At 42.9% G+C, this 26,318-nt stretch overlaps 1 protein-coding gene across 1 annotated transcript in view; it reads right to left on the bottom strand.

Moving 5' to 3' along the window:
- Positions 1-26,318, bottom strand: part of DHX8 (DEAH-box helicase 8) — a 140,876-nt gene that overhangs the window by 80,875 nt on the left and 33,683 nt on the right. The window contains exons 9-13 of the mRNA XM_068263424.1: positions 25,114-25,317; positions 21,229-21,316; positions 10,806-10,903; positions 10,547-10,694; positions 5,439-5,620 (exon numbers count right to left, since the gene is read on the bottom strand). Of these exons, the coding sequence (XP_068119525.1) occupies positions 5,439-5,620; positions 10,547-10,694; positions 10,806-10,903; positions 21,229-21,316; positions 25,114-25,317 (720 nt within the window). The remainder of the gene's footprint in view (positions 1-5,438; positions 5,621-10,546; positions 10,695-10,805; positions 10,904-21,228; positions 21,317-25,113; positions 25,318-26,318) is intronic.

The raw sequence follows: 26,318 nt of genomic DNA, 5'->3' as shown, positions 1-26,318 counted from the left end.
CTGCGGTCAAATCACTGAACTCTCTTGACCAACTCCCATTTCCCACTACCATCACCTCCTCCCCCTCTCCGTAGACCGATCGCCCACTACTAGCCGGAATCGTCCTTTTAGGCATGTCTGCACTGCCGAAATCCCACATCTCCTTGTGAAAATGTCTTTCGTATGTAATTACTGTATTTTTTTTTTGCCTGATGTATGCTACCCTGTCTATCCTTGCATCTCTACGGTGTGTCCTTTTATGTGTTAAGCCCTGTGTTTGTGCCAAAACCAATTCCGGGCACGACCCAGTCGTGCTTGGCGAAAATAAAATGATTCTAATTCTGATAGGTACATCCCTACATGCTTCAAGAAATCCTATATCAACCCTGTACCGAAAAAGCAAAGGGTCACAGATTAACGACTTCAGGACCATGGCCCTAACACCCGTGGTCATGAAGACAGGAGAGTGGTCCTGTCCCTCCTCAAGCACACCACACTGGACCGACTGAACCCACTCCAGCTCTCGTACAGAGCAAACAGCTCCACCGACGACTTTGTGAAGATGAGACAACAAACTCTGCCTGTAGTAGATCACTGATCACCTGGACAGGCTGAATTTGTATGCCAGAATCCTTCTCCTTTAAAGAAAACCTAAACTGAAAATTAAAAGTCAAAATAAGCATGCACAAGTCATACTTACCTCCTGTGTAGTTTACTCAATCTCTTTCTCCTCTCCCGCATCCTGTTTGTCCACTGTGATCAAGGGAATTATCCGTCCTCCATTTTGAAAATGGCCATTGCCTCATAACAGCTTTCTGGTCAGCACACTGTTAAACTAACAGCCATGAGCCATAGGAAAACATGGGCATTACCATGCACATCAGTTGTCCACTCAGCTATAACTGACAGCAACTGATATATAACTGACAGCAGCTGATATATTTCAGTTCTGACAAAATGTTGTCAGAACTGGAAGGGATCACTGTCAGAAGAAAATGGTGAGCTTCCGAGAGGAACGGATGGCAAGGTAACTATTAATGTTCATTTGAAGTTACCTCGTGTTTATTTAAAATTTTACTCAGTACAGGTTCTCTTTAACACCATCTGCCCCCTGCATTCTGCACGACAAACTCACGGAGCTCAACATCCATCCAACTCTCCATCTTTGAATCACGGACTTTTTCTCGAACAGGTCGTTAAGCTGTGCAACATCTCTTCCAGATTAGAGTAACAAACACTGGCACCTCCTCAGGGCTGCATATTGTCACTCTTCTTTTACTTCCTGTTCTCTCTCTCTAAAATAATATTTATATACATACATATATATATATATATATATATATATATATATATATATATATATATATATATATATATATATATATATATATATATATATATATATATATTTTTTTTTTATTTATTTTTTGAACAGCTGCACATCAGCAGCAAACTGTCAAAATCATCAAATTGTTGATCTTGTTAGTAAGAACGATGAGCAGACTTACTGCCAGGAGGTAGGCAAGGTCTGCAATTGGTGCAGAGAGAACAGGCTAGTCCTTCGCATAACCAAAACCGTCAAGATTGTAATTGACTTCAGACAGCATGCCACTAACCCATCCCTAATTTATATAGCACCGTAGTCGTAAGGTACCCGGTTGTCTGCCTCCAGGGCACACCCCTCTCTGACAACATGACCTCGAGGGCCAACACCATCTCAACTCAGAAGTAGGTGCACCCAACTAAAGAAAGTTTGTTATGTCTCAGGGACTTCTGAAGTCCTTCTATTCTGCCTTCATTGAGTTATTCCTTTACTCACCCGCCCTTGCCTGATAATGCTGGCTCTTCCGCCAGCGACAGATACAAAATTCAGAGGGTCATCAGCTCAACGAATAGAATTATTGGGAAACCCAATCCCCCTTTAGACCTCATCTACAACCACCAGACAGTGCTAGAGCAGCAAAAATTGCTGATGGCCACTCCCACCCAGGCCACAGCTTTTTCAGTCAACTCAAATCCCTGCCAGGACCACAAGGCGGCCATCCCTGCCATGGCGTAGGAACACTTTTGCACTGCAGCCGTTGGATACTTGAATTCTGCCCATGTCCCTCACCCTCCCCCCCCCCTCCCTGTAGTCACCCCCACCACCAGGCCATAGCTGCCTGTGGACTGCTACCTGACTACCACTGTTGTACTGTTCATTATTAACGTCTTGCTATAGGTTGTATTACCATTACTGTGCACATCTTTGTAACATTTCTGTTTCTGTAAAATCTGCATTGTTTTAAAAATGTTGGACCCCCTTCTCTGCTGCAAGAGTTGGTCACCTCAAGTCACATTTAGCATGCATTCAGAGAGCAGCATACCTCCAAGAAAACAAAGCTCTACACAGTGTAAAAAATGTTTGGGTTTAATAACTATAAAAAGCAATTGCACTTACAAATTCTTGACATTAAAAACAGCATAGAGATTTTTATGCGAGCTCTCCCCCATCTGTTGGCCACCGGTAGGCAGTTTCTTTGCGTCTGTCCGCAGAGTCTGACACGGAAGAAGCATGCGCTATAGGCATCGGGTTGACGTTCTCCGACCTGGTGGCAGGACTAAGCAGGCATACCTGGGCGGTTATAGTTGTTAAAGCCAAACATTGTTTACACTATTTGGAGCTTTGTTTACTTGGAGGTATGCTCTCTGAATACATGCTGAATGTGACTTGAGGTGACAAACTCTTGCAACAAAGAAGGGGGTCCTTTTTTTTTTTGACACAGAAGTGGGGGACAGCAAGGAAGTGTCCCAAAGCGTGGATAGACCTTATAATAAGTCTTTAGCAGCTGGTGGGTGCGTAACTACTTGGTGAGGTGGTGGCTTTCCTATCTTTATCAGCAAAAGGAGAAGAGAGTTTCACAATATTTAATATTTACAGTGGACATTTATGTTGTGTTGGAGCATGAGGTGCGCCCTTCTGATTGAATGCTAGCTATTTTTTTTATCAAAGTTACATCTAAGCTTGCATTGTGTTTGAAACATGTGGATTTGTGCAAGACATTTAATAAAGCACACATTAGTCAGTAGGGATACCTTTTAGATGCAAATAATTTTGAGATGATTGAGAATTATGCTAATCATGAAACAATGATGCTAATTGTGAAACTATTTGAAAATGGACTAATTAAATCTTACAGTGAAAGCATTTGAATGGTCCATTTTCAAGCTGCAATTTCTCGTGAGAGCAGCAGGTCAAATCAAGTTTCCGAAAATTTTTCCAATCTTTTTGTATTTAGTTTATGCTGTGTTTAAAGAAGACCTGAACTCAGAAATTCCTCTCTGCTATAAAAGATATGCAACAGCATAATAACCTTTAGTGAAAAACATTTTTGCTACAGCTGATACAAATACTGCAATAAATCTGCAGTGCGTCTACCTCCTGCTTTCATGAAAGCAAACATTTTTAACATGCTGTGTTTACAAATAAGCTGCTGGTGATTAGTCACAGATGAGGAGAAATAGACAGGCTAAACTCTAAACTCTAAATGCATAAAGGGTGCATTTCTGTTTTCCATCTGTCCTGTGCAAGAGTTCAGGCCCACTTTAAAGGGTGTCTGAAGTAAAAAAAAAAAAATAACGGGATGTTTTACGCATACCTATGTTGAGGAAGGGCTTTGTAGACCATTAAACCCTCCCACTCCTCGGTCCGCCTTATCCTTCCTGTGCCATCCACGGTGGAAGTTATTCGACCGCCTAGGCCAAACAGCCCTTTGGCATGCCACGGGCTTCCTTCAGAGCTACCTGTGTCCCCGAGTAGTTCCGAAGACAGTCGCATTCAAACTGCTCATGCGCAGATTTAAAGCGAGCACATGTGCAGTTCAGATGCATTTGAGGGGTGCCAAAGACCTAGAATAACTTTCACCTAGAATGGCACAGGAATGATGGGATGGATTGAGGACCAGGAAGACTCTATGGAAGCCTTTATCAACCCTTTTACCCTAGTAGAAACCTGAAAATTTTTAGATCCCAAGGAACCCCTTCAAATAATTTTTCAATCTTGCGGAACCCCTGCATTTATTTAGCAGGAGGTGTGGTCTTTAAAAGTAGGTGTGGCTGTTTAATTCACTACCCCCTACTACACTGCCCCTCATTATACTGTCTCCTTATTCTAGCGCTTTTTATGAATGTGCTCATTGTTATTCTGACCCTCAATTATTTCTTCATTTTACAATATCCCCAGGGCCGGATTTGTACTCTTTACCGCCCAAGGCCACTGTCACCATCCGCTCCTCTTCAGTATAGATAGTGAGTTGACCCCTTCCCTCCAGTATAGGTAGCCTGATACACCCCCCCCCCCCCAATATAGGTAGCCAGATGACTCCCTTAATCCCTCCTCTCCCCCCCCCCCCCTTTCATATAGGTAGCCAGCTCGCCTTCACACCACAGCAGCCATCAGTGTCACTCATTTATCCGCTTATCTCCAGTGCAGAAGCTTCCTCTTCCTTTCCATCTCCAATGCTGCCCAAGTCCATATCTGCCAGCCACAATGCAAACGTGCACAGAGAGCAAGGTGGCTGCTGTACAGGTGGCTAGCAGCAGAGTACCACAGTCAGGCGCTTGCTTGATCACCCTGCATTGCAGCATTTGCAAGCTTGCAAATGCTACACCAGTTTATCCTGCTGCTTTGGTGCCCTTGCTCCTGTGGTGCCCTAGGCCGTGGCCTAGGCGGCCTTGACCTAAATCCGGCCCTGAATATCCCCTATTACAATGTGCTATATTATACTTCTCTCACGATTGGGGAAAATGCCAAAGAACCCTGGAGTTCCAGGGAACCCTGGTTGAGAAAGCCTGCTCTATTTGCTTTAATGCTTTAGACTAGTGCTTCCCAACCCTGTCTTCAAGTACCACCAACAGTGCATGATTTTCAGAAAACCACAAACATTCACGTGTGTGGCAATTGGTGTCTCAGCAAAACTCTGTAGATTTCCACAAAACATGCACTGTTGGTGGTACTTGAGGATAGGGATAGAAAGCACTGCTTTCGACCACAGATTAAATCTGAGTTTCTTACTAGTTTAAAACTAACCTCTTCAGGCAAGTATAATCTGTCAAGTTGAGAAAGGAGAAATAGCATGCTCCAAAATGTTGTTCAAGTAACAGTCTATGTGACGAACAAATCAAAGAGCATTCAAAATTACGGATGTTGCCAACCTTACTTTTTGCATGTTTATTCTTAACTGGTGATTTGGACTGGCTTGGCACATCCAGCAATTGAACATCCAGCATTCCTTCTACCACTATATACTGTATTAGTTTATATCATGTATCAACGTGTGTTTCTAACTTTGTACAACACAGGAGAAGATAAGGGCACAATATAAATCCATCTCATGATAAGTGTGTGTTTAGCAATATGAACTAGGAAAAAAACTTAAATTAGGGTAAATCAGTCCTGAACTTTGACGGCATTGACTTACCTGTACCAACTGGTCCTTAAGTTTATAAATAGGCAGGCTCTCCCTTTGTTCAATTATCGACATCTGTGTCTTCTTGCCATAGGAGGCCTTGTTTCCCCCAAATGCATGCTTTTTCCACTCTGGAATATCATTTGGCATCATTCCAATACCCCTCATGTTAGCAGCAATTTGTCTGCCATCAACTGTTAAAGAAAAGTATGTAAAACCAATATGTAAGTATAACTCCAGCGAAAGAAATGGTACAGTAAAGCTATCAGTAGAGACAAGGAAAAAGCTATTTGCCTATTCTAATAATATGTAGTTGACTTTATTACAAGTTTCCAAAGTGTAGTTTTTCTTGTTTTGCCCTGAAAGCGGTCATTGCATTTTATTCCAACTGCTTTTTATTATACAGTGGCTTGCAAAAGTATTCGGCCCCCTTGAAGTTTTCTACATTTTGTCACATTACTGCCACAAACATGAATCAATTTTATTGGAATACCACATGAAAGACCAATACAAAGTAGTGTACACGTGAGAAGTTGAACGAAAATCATACGATTCCAAACATTTTTTTACAAATAAATAACTGCAAAGTGGGGTGTGCATAATTATTCAGCCCCCTGAGTCAATACTTTGTAGAACCACCTTTTGCTGCAATTACAGCTGCCAGTCTTTTAGGGTATGTCTCTACCAGCTTTGCACATCTAGAGACTGAAATCCTTGCCCATTCTTCTTTGCAAAACAGCTCCAGCTCTGTCAGATTAGATGGATAGCGTTTGTGAACAGCAGTTTTCAGATCTTGCCACAGATTCTCGAATGGATTTAGATCTGGACTTTGGCTGGGCCATTCTAACACATGGACATGTTTTGTTTTAAACCATTCCATTGTTGCCCTGGCTTTATGTTTAGGGTCATTGTCCTGCTGGAAAGAGAACCTCCGCCCCAGTCTCAAGTCTTTTGCAGACTCCAAGAGGTTTTCTTCCAAGATTGCCCTGTATTTGGCTCCATCCATCTTCCCAACAATTCTGACCAGCTTCCCTGTCCCTGCTGAAGAGAAGCATCTCCAGAGCATGATGCTGCCACCACCATATTTGACAGTGGAGATGGTGTGTTCAGAGTAATGTGCAGTGTTCGTTTTCCGCCACACATAGCGTTTCGCATTTTGGCCAAAAAGTTCCACTTTGGTCTCATCTGATCGGAGCGCCTTCTTCCACAGGTTTGCTGTGTCCCCCACATGGCTTGTGTCAAACTGCAAACGGGACTTCTTATGCTTTTCTGTTAACAATGGCTTTCTTCTTGCCACCCTTTGCCACTCTTCCATAAAGGCCAACTTTGTGCAGTGCACAACTAATAGTTGTCCTATGGACAGATTCCCCCACCTGAGCTGTAGATCTCTGCAGCTCGTCCAGAGTCCCCATGGGCCTCTTGATTGCATTTCTGATCGGCGCTCTACTTGTTCGGCTTGTGAATTTAGGTGGACGGCCTTGTTTTGGTAGGTTTAGAGTTGTGCCATACGCCTTCCATTTCTGAATGATCACTTGAACAGTGCTCCGTGGGACGTTCAAAGCTTTGGAAATCTTTTTGTAGCCTAAGCCTGCTTTAAATTTCTCAATAACTTTATCCCTGACCTGTCTGGTGTGTTCTTTGGACTTCATGGTATTGTTGCTCCCAATATTCTCTTAGACAACCTCTGAGGCCGTCACAGAGCAGCTGTATTTGTACGGACAGTAGATTACACACTGGTGCACTCTATTTAGTCATTAGCACTCGTCAGGCAATGTCTATGGGAAACTGACTGCACTCAGACCAAAGGGGGCTGAATAATTACGCACACCGCACTTTGCAGTTATTTGTAAAAAAATGTTTGGAATCATGTATGATTTTCATTCCACTTCTCACGTGTACACCACTTTGTGTTGGTCTTTCATTTGAAATTCCAATAAAATTGATTCATGTTTGTGGCAGTAATATGACAAAATGTGGAAAACTTCAAGGGGGCCAAATACTTTTGGAAGCCACTGTATATTAAAATCTTCTAATGAGTTGTTCTGAGCTCTGTGTGTGCCTGAAGCAAAGAGAGCTTCTCAGAAAGTGTTTACTTGTTACAGACAAATGTATCAACAATGGAATGTAAACAAAGATACTGTTATCTACAGTTTGGATTCGGATTTGAAGCCGAATAGCAGGACAAAGTGCTTTGTTTGACCATCTCAGTGATATGTTAAAAAAAATGTCTGGGATAGTAGCTTTAAAGCTGTGAGGAATCTTTTAGAGCAAAGTAGAAATGCTGGCTTTCAGAACACTTTAAGCATCATAGATTCGCTAACATATTCTTTAGCATATGCCAGAGACTTTTGTAAGTTTTTAGCTAACACTCTAGGGATTCTTCTTCACCTCATTGAGCATTATGCACTGTGCTTTTGCAGTCAACTTTACAGAACGGCCACACCTAGGGAGAAAAGCAGCAGTGCTGAACTTTCTCCATTTATAGACAATTTGTCTTACTGTGGACTGATGAACTGCAAGGCCTTTGGAGATACTTTTATAATCCTTTCCAGCTTTATGCAAATCAACAACTCTTAATCATAGGTCTTGAGAGCTCTTTTGCATGAGGCATCATTCACATCAGGCAATGCTTCTTGGGAAAAGCAAACCCAAATCTTGTGAGCGTTTTTATGGGGCAGGGCATCTGCAACCAACACCTCCAATCTCATCTCATTGATTGGACTCCAGCTGGCTGACACCTCACTCCAATTAGCTCTTGGAGATGACAGTCTAGGGGTTCACATACTTTTCCCACCTGCACTGTGAATGCTTACATGGTGTTCAATAAAAACATGGAAACATTTAATTATCTGTGTGGTAGTTTAAAGAGGATCTGTAACATGAAAAGATCCCCTGGGGGATACTCACCTCGGGTGGGGGAAGCCTCCGGTCCGAATGAGGCTTCCCACGCCGTCCTCCATCCGTCAGGGGTCTCGCTGCAGCCCTCCGTGGAGTCCGTGCAGCGGTGACGTCAATATTTACCTTCCTGGCTCCTGCGCAGGCGCTCTGACGGCTGTCGGCTCCGAACTACACGGAAATACCCGATCGCCGTCGGATCTGCTCTACTGCGCAGGCGCAAGTTTCCTGCGGCTGCGCAGTAGAGCGGACCCGAATGAGATCGGGTATTTCCGTGTAGTTCGGAACGGAAAGCCGCCACAGCGCCCCCGCTGGAGCCAGCAAAGGTAAATATTGAACTGACATTCGGCACAGTCGCCGGCTGTTCGGAGGGCTGCGGCGAGACCCCCGTGGGACAGAGGACGGCGTGGGAAGCCTCATTAGGATCCGGAGGCTTCCCCCACTCAAGGTGAGTACCCCCCAGGGGATCTTTTTAATGTTACAGAGTCTCTTTAAGCAGACTGATTGTCTATTGTTGTGACTTAGATGAAGATCAGATCACATTTTATGACCAATTTGTGCAGAAATCATATTCCTAAGGGTTCACATACTTTTTCTGGCTACTGTATATATTTGTGCAATATTACTTAATGGTCTATCCTATACAAAAATAGCGCCTTCTTTCTTCGTGTTTCATGAATATCATTAGGAGACCAGTATTCATTATTTGGCGGTTTCCTTGCTTGCCTTTTCTTGTTTAAAGAAGAACTGTCGCGCAAATCTTAAAATTTAAAACACATACAAAGAAGAAGAACATTTCTACCAGAGCAAAATGAGAAATAAATTACTTTTCTCCTAAATTTCTGTCATTTACAGTAGGTAGCAGAAATCTGACATTATCAACAGGTTTTGGGTTAGTCCATGGGGCATTCTCAGCCTGGCCTTTATTCTTTATAAAGACATTGGCCTCAATTTACTAAGATCATGCTGGAGATAATAAGGCAAGTAAGAGAGTTATCTTATCTCTTCATTCCTTACGTTACCTCTTCTGTAGTTAATTTACCTCCTCTGTAGTTATTTTCACACGCAGTTAATGAACAGCCTGTCTTTAACTCTGGAGTTATTTTAAAGAGAACCCGAGGTGAGTTTAAAGAATGTTATCTGCATACAGAGGCTGGATCTGCCTATACAGCCCAGCCTCTGTTGCTATCCCAAACCCCACTAAGGCCCCCCTGCACTCCCTCATAAATCACAGCCGTGCTTTGAGGCTGTGTTTACATCTGTAGTGTCAGTCTCAGCTGCTCCCCCGCCTCCTGCATAGCTCCGGTCCCTGCCCCCGTCCCTTCCCTCCAATCAGCAGGGAGGGAAGGGATGCAGGCGGGGACTGGAGTTCTGCAGGAGGCGGGGAGAGCAGCAGACTGACACTATAGAGATAAACACAGCCAGCTCTGACAAGCTGTTTGTCAGCAGCGTGGTTGTGATTTATGAGGGATTGCAGAGTGCAGGGGGACCTTAGGGGGGTTTGGGATAGCAACAGAGGCTGGGCTGTATAGGCAGATCCATCCTCTGTATGCAGATAATATTCTTCAAACCCACCTCGGGTTCTCTTTAAGGAACTTTTTACCTCAGGCAAAGCTAAAGTTAACTCTTCTGTCTAAGTTAACTCTCCAATCCTTAAAATAACTCCAGAGTTAAAGACAGGCTGTTCATTAACTGCGTGTGAAAATAACTACAGAGGAGGCAACTTAACTACAGAGGAGGCAACTTAAGGAATGAAGAGATAAGATAACTCTCTCACTGTGTGGAGGTAAGTTTTCTCTTGCCTTATCTCCAGCATGATCTTAGTGAATTGAGGCCATTCCCTGAAAAAGATTCATACAAAGATGCTGGCCAGCTTCCCTGCTCGCTGCACACTTTTTTGGCAGTTGGACAGAGCAACTGCCATTCACGAAGTACTTTTAAAAATTAAGAAAATCCTGGGAACCCCATAAGATGGGCTAGTTCAAAATCTGTCGGTAATGTCAGATTTCTACTACTTACTGTAAGTGACAGCAATATAGGAGAAAAGTAATTTATGGCTCATTTTACTCTGGAAGAAATGTACTTATTTGTGTAGGTTTATATGCATTTTAAATGTTAAGATTTTCGTGACAGAGGTCCTTTTAAACTAACAATTTTTCCAAAGTCTAAGTCTCAAATGTGTATGACTGCAAACTAAACAAAAAAAAAAAAAAAAAAGAACAAACCATCAGGCAAGGGATCCACCCAGTGTTTATTCAGCCCCATGGGGATAGAGTCCATTTCAGCCTCCCGTTGTGCTTGTTTTACTTCTCTTCTTTCCTTAGCTAAAGCACTCTGCATCATAGCCGCCTGAGAAAGTGAACCATCAGGATTCTATGAAGAAAGATTACAACATTTGTGAGATTACTGCCAAATGGGATACACATTCATCTCCTGAACATAAAATACAGATTCAGCAAAGCTAACATCTTAAAGCATCCTCACCTTAACTATCTTAATTGGGCTCATGTCCATACTCTGTTTTGTATGTCCTCTGAGGAATGGGGGCTCCTCTTCTACAAGTTCAATCTCCAGATCCTCATCTAAAAATAAAAAAATCAAACAGCTGACAACGATAAAATAAATAATTAAAGAGGAACGCCAGTGAAAATTATGTAATAAAAAAAAAATAGTGCTTCATTTTTACAATAATTATGTATAAATGATTTAGTCAGCGTTTGCCCATTGTAAAAGCTTTCCTCTCGATTTACATTCTGACATTTATCACATGGTGACATTTTTACTGCTGGCAGGTTATGTCGCTGCAAGTATCTGCTGCATGCTTTTTTGGCAGTTGGAAACAGCTGTAAACAGCTATTTCCCACAATGCAACAAGGTTCACAGACAGGAATCTGCCAGGAAAATGGTCCTCACAGTCTCCTGTGGGATGGGCTTCACCACAATATCAGTCATACAGAGCCCCGTGATTATCAGTTTGAGAAAAGGAATAGATTTCCCATGTAAAATGGGGTATCAGCTACTGATTGTGATGAAGTTCAATTCTTGGTCACGGTTTCTCTATAAAGTGGATCTCCATCCAAAAATTAAAAACCATTCAGCGCTGCTGTAAAGAAAAAAAAAAAAAGTTATATTTACCTGGGGAGACTCATCCCACAAAGCTGTCCAGAAGCCCCTGCATCACTCAATTTCCAGCGCCTGGCCCCGCCTCCTTGAAGAAAAAACTATTTACTGCAGTTTTTTCCTCCGAGGAGAAGGGAGGCGGGGCCAGGCGTCGGAAGTGGAGTGATGCAGGAGCTTCAGGACAGCTTCGTGAGATGAGACTCCGCAGGTAAATATAACTTTTCTTTACAGCAGCGCTGAATGGTTTTTAATTTTTGGATGGAGATCCACTTAAAAGAAAAAAAACATAAGACACTGGGAGCTCGGATGGTGTGGTATGTTCCGAGGGTACAGAGATCAAGTTAGTAAGAAATGTGGTACTCACAAGAATGGGTTGCAAGACAAGCAACCATTAATTGCGCTTGTGGAGGATAACCGCCTCCAAACAGGGAAGTGTGCTTTCTTTCCAAACCAGAAATCTTGTTTTTGCTTGTAATCTAGCTCCAAATTCAAAAAAATGCCATAGCTATAGACTATTGGTTCTGGCAGAGTAAGGATTATTAACTCAGAAGTCTCTTGTCAGTTTTTGTTGTGTAGTTATCGTGTTCAGGAATACGGATATTGCAAACAAAATGCTAAATACAACTCTGAAAAAGTACATTTTGTGACCGGCAGCCAGGGTAGACTTTTGTAACCTCAAGGGCCCATTTCCACTTCAGCCAGCACTTCCAGATCTGCGGGTATGCAGACTAATCCCATCAGCTGTACCATGCACGGCTATGGGATTCGCAGCCTCCCGCACCATTTTGGATGGCAATGTCGGCTGAATCGCTAGCGATTCAGCGGCGCCATTGTACCCTATGGCAGAGTTTCCCGCGCTATTTGCCTGCAAGGAAACTCTGTGGTTTCGGCACGGAAACCACGCAAGTGGAAACAGGCCCTAAAGGATAACTGAATTGAGAAGAATATGGAGGCTGCCATATTTATTTATTTTAAGTAATACCAGTTGTCTGGCAGCCAAGCTGATCTATTTGGCTGCAATAGTGTTTGAACAACATCAAAAACAAGAATGCAGCTAATCTTGTCAGATCTGACAAAAATGTCAGAAACACAACAGCAAATGGGTTGCCGAGCTGGACTCTTGCACCAGGTCTCAGTGGGTCACCAGTCCACAGACGATAGTAAAAATGAAGGAGGCACTTAACTGGCGTATAAACTTGCGTTTATCAATACAGTAGCAAACACAACTTGTTTTGGGGTAATCCCCTTCCTCAGGTTTACATGCAACCAGGACAAACAGCACACTTATGAGAAATGACAATGCACCACACCTTAATTACGGGACACACCCCTTTCAGTCAGCTGTTTGTCCTGGTTACATGTACACCTGAGGAAGGGGTTTACCCCGAAACATAAATTAATTGGGGTACGGGATATCAGACCCTAATAGGCTCGTCTCACCCATAAAGGTAAGGATATCAAACAATTAAAGTATGGGGAGCACAGAGCTGGTGTATAAAGGTATGAAATTGAATGGTATCAAAATGCAATTAGCTCACAGACATGCAACAATCCAACAACATATACCCTCCCATAAAACCAACTAGAACAAGTAAACTGCTGGCAGCTGCATAGAACTGGAGTGCACTCCTATTAAATCCAAGCATGCATGCAATGTGCTGAATCTTCAGGCCCACAGAGAACTTGTTTCCAGTGCCAGCCCAAAGCAACCAGGCAGGAATCAGATGATATTAGCATCAACCCGTGTGTATGTCCAATTAATGGATAAACGCCTCTACAATGTATATACACGTCTCATTACTGACACTCAATTAGTGTCAAACCTCAACCCCCTTCAAGCAACCAGCATAGCCGTTCACTTCGCCCTCAGTGATATATGGCGGCGACCAGGCCGACACAGACAGGAATTAAGCATCTCACCACACCGCGGTCATCATGGCAGGATCATGTGTCACCTCTTGCCTTGTTGCGGAGGCACGGGTGAGCAGTCCGGAGTCCACTTCCGGGTTGCGTAGGCGTATCACGTTATGCGTTTCGTCACGACCCACGTGACTTCGTCAGATGTGACGTAGGCGAGGGATGTAACTCCTTTTATAGCCTCAATACCGCCCATAACTCGGGACAGTCTTTAAAGAGAGTGAAGCGAGAATAAATCTTGCTTCAGACCTCAGTCAGCAGGGGCATGTGTGCCGTGGCTAAACGGGGGCATCTCTTCCGGATAGAGGCAGGGCTAACCGCCGCAGCCCTGCCTCACGTGCGTCCGTCAGCGCGCATCTCCGCCTCTCCCCTGCCCCTCTTAGTCTTCCTTTGCCGAAAGGGGCGGGGGAGAGGCGGCGATGCCTCAACAGCAGCAAAATCTACGACCAAGTTGGTTGTAGTTTTTGCAGGGGCGGGGGGGGGGGGGGGGGGGGGTTGGGGGGTCAGGGAACCTCGTTTAGCCGCGGGATAGCAGCGTTTTAGCAGGGGCACACATGCCCCTGCTGACTATGAGACAAGAAGCGAGATTTATTCTCGCTTCAGTGTCTCTTTAACCAATTAAAAGAATAGTCTGACTGCTGCCATCTGCTGGCCAAAATTAATATGTACATCGCATCTGAATGCAATCTAGAACAACTTATATGTACACACATGCAAGACCAATTGCATGCAGCAGGTCTTTAAAAAAAAGATTTTTTGTTTAAATCCTTATTGAGGCCTTTGGGAAATAGACTCCCACACTTGTAGATCCACATAGATTCTTTTCTCAACAATGGTGTATCAATCACCAAGGTGCGGGCTAATATTTAACTTCTAGATCCCCATAAATCGTAAGCCCGATACATCTGAACCATGAGTGGTCTTAAAATGTAGTGTGAGAGGATTTAATTTCTTTTTATCCACAGTAGTACTTCTGATGTTAGAAATATGTTCACCAATCCTCGTATTGAAGGGCCTGAAAGTTTTGCCAATATAAATTAAATTACATGGACATCTAATCTGATATATCACACAAGTGATATTGCATGAAATATAAATAGTTTACCCAGAATGATTTTGAGCCATCAAAATTATGAAATTGATTACTTTTATTGACATATTTACACGTCACAATGCAGGCACTTATGCATTCCCTTTTTGGTCGTTTTTCCTGTGGAAGGACCCCCCCCCAGCCAAATTCACTTTTGACCAACAGATCATTAAGATTATTGCCTCTTTTGGCTGCCATATGTGGATAATCACCAACAATTTGGGCCATAATTGGATCTCTCCTAAGGAGATGCCAGTGCCTCTGTAGGACATGTCTAATATCCATAAAAACAAGAAGTTTTAAATCAGGATGATACCATTTATTGGCTAACTACAAATTAATAAGAATGAACAAGCTTTCGGCCTTGCAGCCTTCATCAGGTTTACATCCTGTTAGTTTAAAACTTCTTGCTTTTACTGATGGCTAACACGGTACAATACCCTACTGCTACTAATATCCATAAAGTGAGCACTGTATGGGGTCACAATTCGTGGTACATTGGTAATTGAACTATTACCGCCAGAGGGCGCTAACAATGTCCCAGAACCATTTACTCTTTTCTTCAAGAGGTCTCCACGATCCCTAGCAAGGGCCCTTTTATATGCTGTAATAATGATCCTATTTGGGTATCCTCTTGTCCGTAATCTAGCGCTCAATTCACCTGCCTCCCTATAAAAATCATCAATAGTGCTGCAGTTCCTTCATAAATTGGAGGAACTGGCCTGTGGGCACAGCCCATTTTTGGGCGGGCAAATGAGAGCTCTGTGCGGACAAGAGGGTATTCCCGGCCGTAGGTTTTCTGTATGTGCAGGCAACTAAAGAGGTCCCCACTTTTTTGATCAATAAGTCAAGGGAGGAGATCTCCCCGACATCATAGGTGTATGTCAGGAAGATATTTTTATCATTTACATTAAGATCCGTAACAAAAGTCTTTAATTCAAGGTCATTTCCTTTCCATAACAGGAACACATCATCCAGAAAGCGGATCCAGAGGGCGACGTGAACCTCACAACCTCTGGTTTTATGGGAGGGTATATGTTGTTTGATTGTTGCAGGTCTGTGAGCTAATTGCATTTTGATATCATTAACTTTCATACCTTTATACACCAGCTCTGTGCTCCCCATACATTGTTACCCGGAAACATGTTGTGTTTGCTACTTTATTGATAAAACACAAGTTTATACGCCAGTTGAGTGCCTCCTTCATTTTTACTACTTAATGTCAGAAACACCTGATCTGCTGCATGCTTGGTTCAGGGTCTATGGCTAAAAGTATTGTAGGGCAGAGGATCAGTAGGATAGCCAGGCAACTGGTATTGATTAAAAGGAAATAAATATGGCAGCCTCCATATCAGTCTCGCTTCAGTTTAACCACTTCAGGATCACAGTTTTTTTTCCCCTGAAAAACAATTTTCACGTTTCAGCGGTCCTCCCATTCATTCACCAATAACTGTTATTCATCACACTGAAATGATCTATATATTGTTAGTTTCACCGCAAAATTAGGCTTTGTTTGGGTGGTACTTTTTGCTCAAAAATTTATTTTATATGCATTTTAAAAAGAACAGTAAGAAAAATAATATTTCTCAGTTTTCAGCCATTATAGTTTTAAAATAAAATGTGCTTCGATACAGAAAACCCACATATTTTATTTGCCCATTTGTCCCGGTTTTTACTTTAAATTGTGTTCCTAGTACAATGTTTAATGATATTATTTTATCTGGAAATAAAGCAGTGTATTTTTTCCCGTTTAGTGATTTTTAATACTTTATCACCAACTACAAAATTTTATTTGCAAAATTAACAGTAACTTTCCTTCATGACATACATATTAAAGAACTATTTTGCCGTTTTCTTATTTAAATGATAATTTTTTAAAAAAATTTTTAATTTTGTTAACTATGGGGCTGGGGGAAAGGGGTTTAAAATAAAAATGTATTTAATTTTTCTATGTAAAAGCACATGTGTATTTTTACCTTTTGGCCATAAGACGGTGCTACACTATTCAGTGTTCTATAAATAAGACACAGAAGCAAGTATTTACATCCAGGTTTTCTTTTATTAGTGGGTGCATTGCTGCCGCAGGCTCTGATTCATCACAGGCACAGCAAATCTGGTTTGGGAACAGCCGTTTCCCATACCCCAATCACAGGAGGGGATTGCGACAGCGAGGCGAATGGCGTGGGGATCACGACCAGTGGCGATAAGTAAACAATACACATATCTATGCCCCAGATCCGCAAGCGAAGTATACAGGGGCATAGATATGCGTTGCAAAGGTCTGGAAGTGGTTAACCTGCCTGGCGTTCTATTAAGATCGCCAGGCTGGCGATCGACGGTTTTTTTTTTAATTAAAAAAAAAACTATTTCATGCAGCAAGCCCACTAGAGGGCGCTCCTAATCCGCACTTCTGATCGCCTCCGGCGATCAGAAGTAACAAGAAGGGCCGCGATGAGCGGCCCTTCTTGTTTTGCTTGGAGCGACGTCAGCCGACGTCCGCCGCCTCTGATCCAGCCCTTAGCGCTGGCCGGAACTGTTTGGTCCGGTTGCGCTGGGCTCGGGCGGCTGGGGGGGACCCTCTTTCGCCGCTGCACGCGGCGCATCGCTGCGCTGCGGCGGCGATCAGGTAGCACACGCGGCTGGCAAAGTGCCGGCTGCGTGTGCTCCTTTTTATTTCGTTTAAATCGGCCCAGCAGGGCCTGAGCGGCAGCCTCCGGCGTCTCTGGACGAGCTCAGCTCGTCCAGAACGCTCAGCAGGTTAAAATCTATCCGAACTCCTGCAGCATTTTAAGGGTTATTCACAGGTAGCTTTGAGAAAGCCACACTATCAGTGGCAAATCGCGATAGCAGTGGTGGGGACATGTGGAGGCACTTTTACCCGGTAGGACCTACTTCACAGCACTTTGCTGCTCCCTGCACTTACAGCACTTCCCTTTTTTTCTCTTTCTGTTCACCTCTTAGCACACATTGGTGCAGTGCTATTTTCTCTGCATATCTTCACTGTTACTATACAGCCTCTCGGGCTTTTCATCTATTTTTATTGTGATTTGTTGACAAATTTATATTGTACACATACAGTTATTTATCATCATTTATAGGAATTGTTATATATTGTACACTAGAGCGTTCCAGCATCATTGATTGTGCACTTTTTTCAGACTCTTGTGATGTATTGCACGATCTATAGCACTTTATATATCCTCCGGTTCTCCGTTATTTGGGGTTATTATTGCTCCATCATGTTTTAATGATTATTTTAGATTTTTAGGTATAATTTCAATAAAGGATGGTTATTGATATATTATTAATTATGCTGATCTGGTGCGTTTTTTTGAGGTCATAGCTTTTTTTATTTTTTTTTCATGGATATGGATATACCGTTCTGCACATTTCAGTAGAACCCTGTAACTAGCATATGGTAATTATTTAATTTATGGATGGTGCTCCTCATGTTTGTTTTGCTTAAATAGAAACCATGAACAAGGATTGAACTTCGTCCCATTCAGTAGCCGATGCCCACTTTCCCATGAGAAATCTATTCCTTTTCTCAAACGGATCATCAGGGGGCTCTGTGTGACTGATTTGGTGGTGAAACCCCTCCCACAGTGTGATGTCAGCGCCTCACAGCACTGAGGTCCTGACATCACACTGTGGGAGCCTTGTTGCATTGTGGGAAATAACAGCAGTTTCCAACTGCAAAAAAAGCCAGCAGCATCTCTTTCCAGTGACATCACCTGCCAGCAGTAAAAATGTCAATGGAAATCAGGGAGAGGAAAGATTTTACAATAAGCAAACCGTGACTAAACCATTTATACATAATTATAGTAAAAATTAAGCCCTTTTTGTATTACATTATTTTCACTGGAGTTCCTCTTTAAGGGTTTTTTTTTTTTTTTTGAACCTGAGACTTCTGCTGATCCCCTGCAGACAGGACGTCCCACGCTGGTCCTCATCTCTGTTACCGCTGACTTATAAGTCGACGGCAACTGCACCTGCGCAGCCCTGGCTGCGCACTGTAAGGATCCCTCCTGTCGGCTGCAGCGGAGCAGTTTTGATTTCTCTGCCTGCATTTGGTTGCTTGGTTTTGTTTGCATTTGCAATGGGAGTCATTGCTATTTGCAGTCACTCTGCAGTTCAGAGTGGCCCAGGATGTTGTCATGAATCCGCCTAGGGCTTGCTGCAGTTGAACTGCAGCCAGACAGCTGTGGATTTCTTACATGCATGTGGTTGCATAATCTGGCATGCATTTGTAATGAGAATCCTTTCTATTCACAGGCAGTTTGCAGCCTTCAATCTGATTACCATTCAGCTGTGTGGAAATTTGCATGTCTGTTCCCATTGCTTAATATCCATGGAAAAACCTGCCCCTCATTCCAGACCTTGCCCGACATAGCGTACAGCTTGCCTGAGTTGTTGCTGGGTCCATGGTGTGAAAATTGTATTATTCTATTGCATTATCCTGCCTTGCCTGCCCGGACGTTAACTGCACCGCGGGGGTACAGTGAGGTATTTATCTTCCAGTTAGTGGGGAACTGCCTTCACCACGTTGGTGACTGGTAGTATTCCTGCTTGCTCTGTTCCTGTGGCCGTGACTGTAGCAGCGGTTGCTATTAGTTACTCTCCTACCTGTTTGTCTTGTCTGTGTCAGTGTGGATGTTTGCTATTGCTGGGCAAACAATCCTGTCAGTCTGTTCCTGCTAGTCCTGTTCCTAAGGACGTAACTATAGGCTGCTGTTGCCATTAGTTGCCTCTTACTTGTTTGTCTTGTCCAAATCAGTGTGGATGCTTGCTATCGCCGGGGCAGCAATTACACTGGCAAGTATTCAGTCTGTCTGTTGTCTGTCTTGTTACTCATTGTGCTGGGCATCAGAGGCTCAGGGCTGCTGTCGCCCGGAGCAACCATTGTGTCTTATTTGTGGCGGTTATTGGAAGCTCAAAGCTGCGGTTGCTCTGAGCAATCTTGCTCCCTTGTCCATAACTCCTAGGGTGATCTGTGTAACCTCTTCCACTATCTAATATCACTCAGCTGCATAGTCTTGTTTGTTTTGGTGGTACCCTGGCTTTCTAGGCCCCAGCTGCTATACTTTGCACGTCCAAAGCCAGGCAGGTGTTATTTCCTCACCTCCAGTTCACGCGAGGATATGCCACATAGGGTGAAGAAGGTGGCGATAGATTGGGGCATAGCAGCTGAAAGAAAGCAGATATGCCAGGCTTTACATGCGTGTCCTCGTTCGTACTCTCGTGGCCGGGAGAGTCCTGAGCAGACACAGGAAACTTGTACTGTGCCTGCACAGGACGCTCCCGGCGACGTGAGCAGGAGCACGGACACACGGCCACAGCTGCACAGGCGCAGTTGCTGTCCACTTGTAAGATGGCAGAACTGAAAGTGAGCCACGGCAGGGGACCAGAGGATCTTTGAGGACCACGTGAGACAGGGCGTCTGCAAGGGGCTAGTAGAAGCCCCAGGTAAGTGAAACTTTAAAACAATGAAAAAAAAACAAACTGAAGATCTACTTTAACCACTTCCACACCATGAAATTTTATGCTGATCTGTGCAGCGTGGGCTCTCCAGCCCACAGCACAGATCAGCTAGCAGCCAGGGCGATCAGACTTCCCCCCCCTTTTTTCCCCACTAGGGGGATGTCCTGCTGGGGGGGTCTGATCGCCGCCGGCTGCTTGCGCGTGCGGGGGGGGGCTCTTCAAAGCCCCCCTCCGCAGCGCTTCCTGGCCTCCTTCCCCTTCCCTCCCTCTCCCTCCCCCTGTGAGCGGCGCAGGACGGATTTCCGTCCTGCGCCTGATGGGATAGGCTTTAGCCTATCAGATGCCGGTGATCCCCGGCCAATCAGAGGCCGGGGATCGCCGATCTCCTCTACGGCGCTGCTGCGCAGCAGCGCCGTATACATGTAAACACCGGGGAAGATCTTCCCCGTGTGTTTACATTTACCCTGCGAGCCGCCGATCGGCTCGCAGGGTGTTCACGGAGACACCCTCCGTGAACTGACATGGAACGGCCGCTCATACGAGCGGCCGTTTCCATGGTATACACTTCAGGATTCAGGGGCGTGTATATACGCTCCGAGAATCCGGAAGTGGTTAAAGCAAGTCTGACGTTAAAATAAACAAAAAAACAAACACACAAAAAACAAGGGCAAGTGCGTGAGAGGGCAATCGCGCATGTGCAGTGCAGAGCGGGCTGTCTTCGGAAGCCAGAGTGCTACTGAAGACTCCCGAAGCCAGTCCAAAAGTGGAAGAGATCAAGGGTTGCAGACTGCTAACGGGGGAGCCTGTGGGGGAACACAGGGACTGTGAGGAGACCAGGAAAGCTCTATAGGACCAAGAGCCTTCCCTCTCCTTAGGTGAGTATTTTATACCTCAGACTCCATTTAAATTTTCCCATTGACGTGATACGTCAATTTTCTCACTTTCACATATGCTGCTGTGCGATTGTCCTGAGACATGAAAGCCCGGGGCAGGACAATTGCACTGCACAATGTCCTATTTCTTACACCCTGCAGCAAACAGTGCCAACAGGGTGATTTTTATACCACCCCACCACCACCCAAACCAAACAATGACGTACTCTGCAGTATCGCATCGCAGGAAGTGTGGCCAGTCTCATAGAGACTAATGGCCACTGCAACAGGGCAACGTACTGTGACATGATGCAATACATTATGTGTGAAAGTGGCCTAAAATGTTCACACTAAAGCTTGTTCTGTAACCAAGTTCTTTAATACAGACATCACTGAGCATAAGAAAGTGTTATAAAAATTGACTAACCTTCTTCATCATCCACCTTGGGTAGGATGCCAGTTTCCTCATCAAAGTCAGGAAATTCTTCTTTGGAAAGAACATTGGCTGCAATCATCTATAATAAAATGTATTAAATTTATAATCAACAAAACATTAAAAAGCATCAGAGAAGTTGCCTGAAGTATAGTGGAATAATAAATATGCGTTCTCTACAAAAGATTGGACGTTTATAGTGTCCTTAACTCATGCAAGGTTAACACGGCAGCTAAAACATTAATGGCAAAGAAGAATGTAATAAATTATTCAGGATACCCATTCTAACCTTATTAACCTTAATTATCCAGGTGTCATCAAAAATGTTTCTTATATCTATATAATGCTATATGTTGTTATCTAACCCCACCCTCCCAGTAATGTTTAGCCAAGGCAGTGTTCTAACCGCAAAGTAATCTAGGTGACGTTTCTGCTCACTTTGCAGACTGAAAGAAAATGCATTACACAATTATTCACTAGCAGTAAAGATACCACCATCAATGATACATTTTAGGGTTCAATAATTTTTATTAGAGTTTAAAAAAAAAAAAAAATACAGCCTATATAGGCATCATGTAGGTATCACAATAAAGTTTTCATTTTGAATGAACAATGAACATTGATAACATTTATGGCAGTTATCTATACCAAGTATAAAGCGGGTCACAGTTATGTGGTACAATAAGAAGGACTTTTTTAAGTATACATCAAAAGGAATAATAAATGAACATATTTTTGGACTTGTCTATCATACCCTTGTAAGGGTATCTGTTGTTGCATGGAGCAGATCTTCCAGGGAATTGCGGGATTGAAACCACCCTGCTGAATTCCCAAGAGTTGCATCCATTTTTATTTAAGCTTCTCAGTCAAGTGTTTCTTTGTATTCCTGAGAATCAATAGCATGAGTCTGAGTGTAAAGCTGAGTACACACGTACGATAACGATCGGTCGAAAACAATCGATAACGACAATCGGACCGATAATCGTGCGTTCCAAATTTTCCAACGATCGTTTTTTTTGGACGATAACGACCGTTATCATTCAATCCGACCGATATAACCCGGCGGATTTTTTCGAAAGATAATCGTTCAATCGTTGCAGTGTGTACAAAGATCGTCCGATAATTATTATCTGTGGAGTAGTACGCATGTTCTTATTGCCTGTCATAACGTCACTTCCATTTGCGCACGCATTTTTTTTTATCGTTCGTCGTTCAGTACTTTATACTTATATCGTTCACGTGTGTACACAGTCGTTCATTACGAACGATCTTTTCGGTCTAATTTGAATATCGTGTAAACGTCACGAATAGTTCGTAACGAACGATCTTTATCGGACGTGTATACGAACCTTTAGTCTAATACCCCAATAAATAGTTTCCTTTTATACTAGAACATAAACAAAACAACAGCTTATTGTTTGTTACTGAGAATTATTTTAGCCATTACTTGATGGGTGGTATATTTTACAGAGCTGTATAGGTCAAAGATATCTCTCTGTGAGAGGATTATGTCTTAATCTGCTGGGCGTTCTGATTCCCGCAGCCGTGGGAGGGTTGTTTTTTTTCGCCCAATTTTTTTTTATCCCCCCCCCCCTTCCGATCGCCGCCGGAGATCATGCCCATCAGGAAATCCCATTCTGAACGGGATCTCCTTTAGGGCTTTCCCGTCCCCATGGCGACGAACGGAGTGACATCATGACGTCACAGGGAGTCCTGATCCACCTCATAGCGCAGCCTGGCGGCGGTTGGCCAGGCTGCGCAAGGGGTCTGCGGGGGGGGGGGGGGGGGCCTCTTTCGCAGCGGGGATTGAAACAAACACGCAGCTAGCAAAGTGCTAGCTGCGTGTTTGGAAAAAAAAATTGTGCAAATTGGCCCACCAGGGCCCGGAGCGGTGCACAGCTGCGTTACTGGACGAGCTCAGCTCGTCCAGAACGCTGAGGAGGTTAATAAAGATCAGATAACTTACTGTTTGGGTACATAGAGGGCCATAAGCTTGTTTTTTTCAAAAAATTCTGAAGGTTTCCTGTTTTTATTGACCAGGTTTTTTCAGCCTTTAAAGAGAATCTGTATTGTTAAAAATCGCACAAAAGTAAACATACCAGTGTGTTAGGGGACATCTCCTATTACCCTCCGTCACAATTTCACCGCTCCCCGCCGCATTAAAAGTAGTCAAAAACAGTTTTAAAAAGTTTGTTTATAAACAAACAAAATGGCCACCAAAACAGGAAGTAGGTTGTTGTACAGCATGTCCACACATAGAAAATACATCCATACACAAGCAGGCTGTATACAGCCTTACTTCTGAATCTCAAGAGATCACTTGTGTGTGTTTACCTTCTGTCCCCAGCTTCTCTCATGCACTGAACATTACAGGCTTCCTGCAGACAGCTCTGCCTATGTCGTTAATTCCTCAGTATGTGACAGACCAGCTCCTTTCACAGCCTCCAGAGGAGGATTTTTATCCAGCTCTCTTCTATCACTGATAAGATAGCAGAGAAGCTGCTGGCTTATGTAAATAAAACACACACTGGAGTGTGCATAGAGGAACAGTTCAACACTGAAGAACTTGGCAGCCTTCCAGACACAGGCCCACAAGTCTGACAGGGGAAAGATACATTGATTTATTACAGAGATGGTTATAGTAGAAAGAGCTGCAGTGAGCCAGAACAGATTAGAATAGGAACTTGTAGGATGGTAGAAAAAAACGTTGTAATTTTTGTTACAGAGTCACTTTAAGTTCAAATCTACTCTTTTGAGGACTTCCTCAATCTTGGGAATAGACTTGGGCTTCCAGTGTTCTGTAATGAGAGTCCTAGTTGCCAAAAACACATGGTTGTATATAATTCTCTCTCTTAGTGGTATATCAATGGTTTTGATGTGTAGAAGGGCCATGTAAGAGAGAATCTGTGTAAAGCTTATTGGGAGCTTTTTTTTAGGAAATCTTCCACTTTATTCCATACACCGTGAATTTTAGGACAATCCCAAAGGATGTGTTCAAGAGAGCCTGTCTGGTTACAATCTCTCCAGCACAGCGGGGAAGCCTTGGCATCAAATTTGGTGTTCTTTTCAGGAGTTAAATACCCTCTCCATACCATCTACATAATGTGTAGGATTTCCTTAAAGATTTGACTGCTTTTTTCCATTCTTCCTGGTCCAAGTCAAGCAAAAAGTATTCTTGCCATTTTTTAAGTTGCCATTGGGGAATTCCTTCTCTAAGGGATAAAAATGTTCTATAAAATATTGAGGTACCTTTTTGGTGACTCTTTTCTGAGGTTAATAATTGACTTATTTGGGAAGGGAGCAATATCGGTGTTATTCGGTGGGTATAAAAATATTTTTCGTATTAGTTTATATTTATAAGCATCTGATGTGGGGAGGTTATATTGATTGATTAGCTCATAAAAAGTTTTGAGTGTTGAATTTTGAAATTATTTGTCTACTGTATCTAGTCCTAGTGTAATCCAGGTATCTACTGATAAGTTTTTAATGAGTTGTGAGATATTCATTAGTGGGACAGGCAATTTGGAAGCTAGTGGATTGTTAGCATTTGTTTTGATCAAATCTTTCCTAACCTTTACAGTAGTTGATATTATAGGATTAGTTATTGATTTGTTTTCTCCATGCCAATTGGGTTTCAAGTAGAGTTCTGTATGATGTATAGGGTATTTGGGCCTGTTTTAGGTTAAACCAATGATACATTTAAGAATGTAAGTCAGGGTGAGGTAAGGGCTTAACTACTAGATAAATACGGTACTATAAAAAAAATATTGTATTTATTAAGTTGTGTACAGTAATTAAAGCATCAATGCCAATATGAGTTGCAACTCGTTTAGCATTTTTCATTATATAAAGTAAAGATATTTAGTAAGGTTACAATACCTGTTTGATTTCCCACTTTTCCGGATCAGAAATTTTGGTAAGACGCTTTCTCTCTAAGGTGTCGTCTTCAACCTCCGGAGCATTTACTAAAGAAAGGTGGCTGGGCCTGTCTGGATTCCTCATTGAAGCCTCTTCATTATGTTCACCTACAAGAGTCCTTCTCCTATTGGGATTCATATCCTCACCAGTATCCTGATCTACATCCTGTGTTAAAGATCAGAGTACATTGAATGCGTTATGTACAAACATAAATAGGGTGTGCAAAACAAAACATTATGGGCCATAGTCACAAAGCTTCTCATACATCACTTATTTATCCCCTACCGTAATTCATTTTCCAATTTTCTACATGCAACAGAAGTTATCAAGAAAAGCAAAACACCCACCCGCTAAGACCTACTCGGTAAGTCTCACCGGCTGTGGAGTAAGGCAGGAAGCGGTGAGTCTCCCTATTGGCTGTCTGCTACATCTGTTTACAGTTACTGGCTGGTCAGAGATGGAGGTAAATACTGAACACTTTTACCCGATTTCCCGAATGCTGGGAACACACTTGACTGTTTTGTCAGTTTTCTCTATCAATTACATTAGCTCCTGTGAAAAAACGTGAACGTTTTCCTACATAGAAACACACTTGGTGTGCAGAAAACGCATGCAGAAAAACGCACGCAGAAAATTGAAAGAAGTGTGTTCTCTGCCTAAATCTTTCTGAATTGCAATTTCTTGACATTTGAGGCATTTACAGCACAAGTCGGTAATTTACATCAATGGTTGGTAAATTTTCAGTGCGGTTATACTTTTAGTGAATTGGCATTTGACAAGGTGGTCCGTAAAATCAGCGATTTACTGCCTGACCAAATGCACTAATGCTTAGTATACTGACGCTATTATCCACTTCACCACTGAGGGGTTTTTCCCCTTCTGGACTCGAGCAATTTTCACCTTTCAGCGCTCCTCCCTTTCAGGTGCCAATAACTTTATCACTGCTTATCACAACTAAATGATCTAGATCCTTTTTTTTTTTTTTTTTTTTGGGACACCAATGAAGCTTTCTTTGGGTGGTACATTTTGCTAAGAATTATTTTAAACTAAATGCATTTTACTGGGAATAATAAGAAAAAAAATTGAAAGAATTCAATATTACTCAGTTTTTGGCCATTATAGGTTTAAAAGAATATATGCTACCACAATTAAAACTCACATTTTAG

The sequence above is a fragment of the Hyperolius riggenbachi genome, chromosome 12 (genome assembly GCF_040937935.1).
Source record: "Hyperolius riggenbachi isolate aHypRig1 chromosome 12, aHypRig1.pri, whole genome shotgun sequence".
Classification (NCBI taxonomy): domain Eukaryota; kingdom Metazoa; phylum Chordata; class Amphibia; order Anura; family Hyperoliidae; genus Hyperolius; species Hyperolius riggenbachi.
Note: the sequence above shows the minus strand (reverse complement) of the source record. Positions and strands in the feature narration are given on the sequence as shown.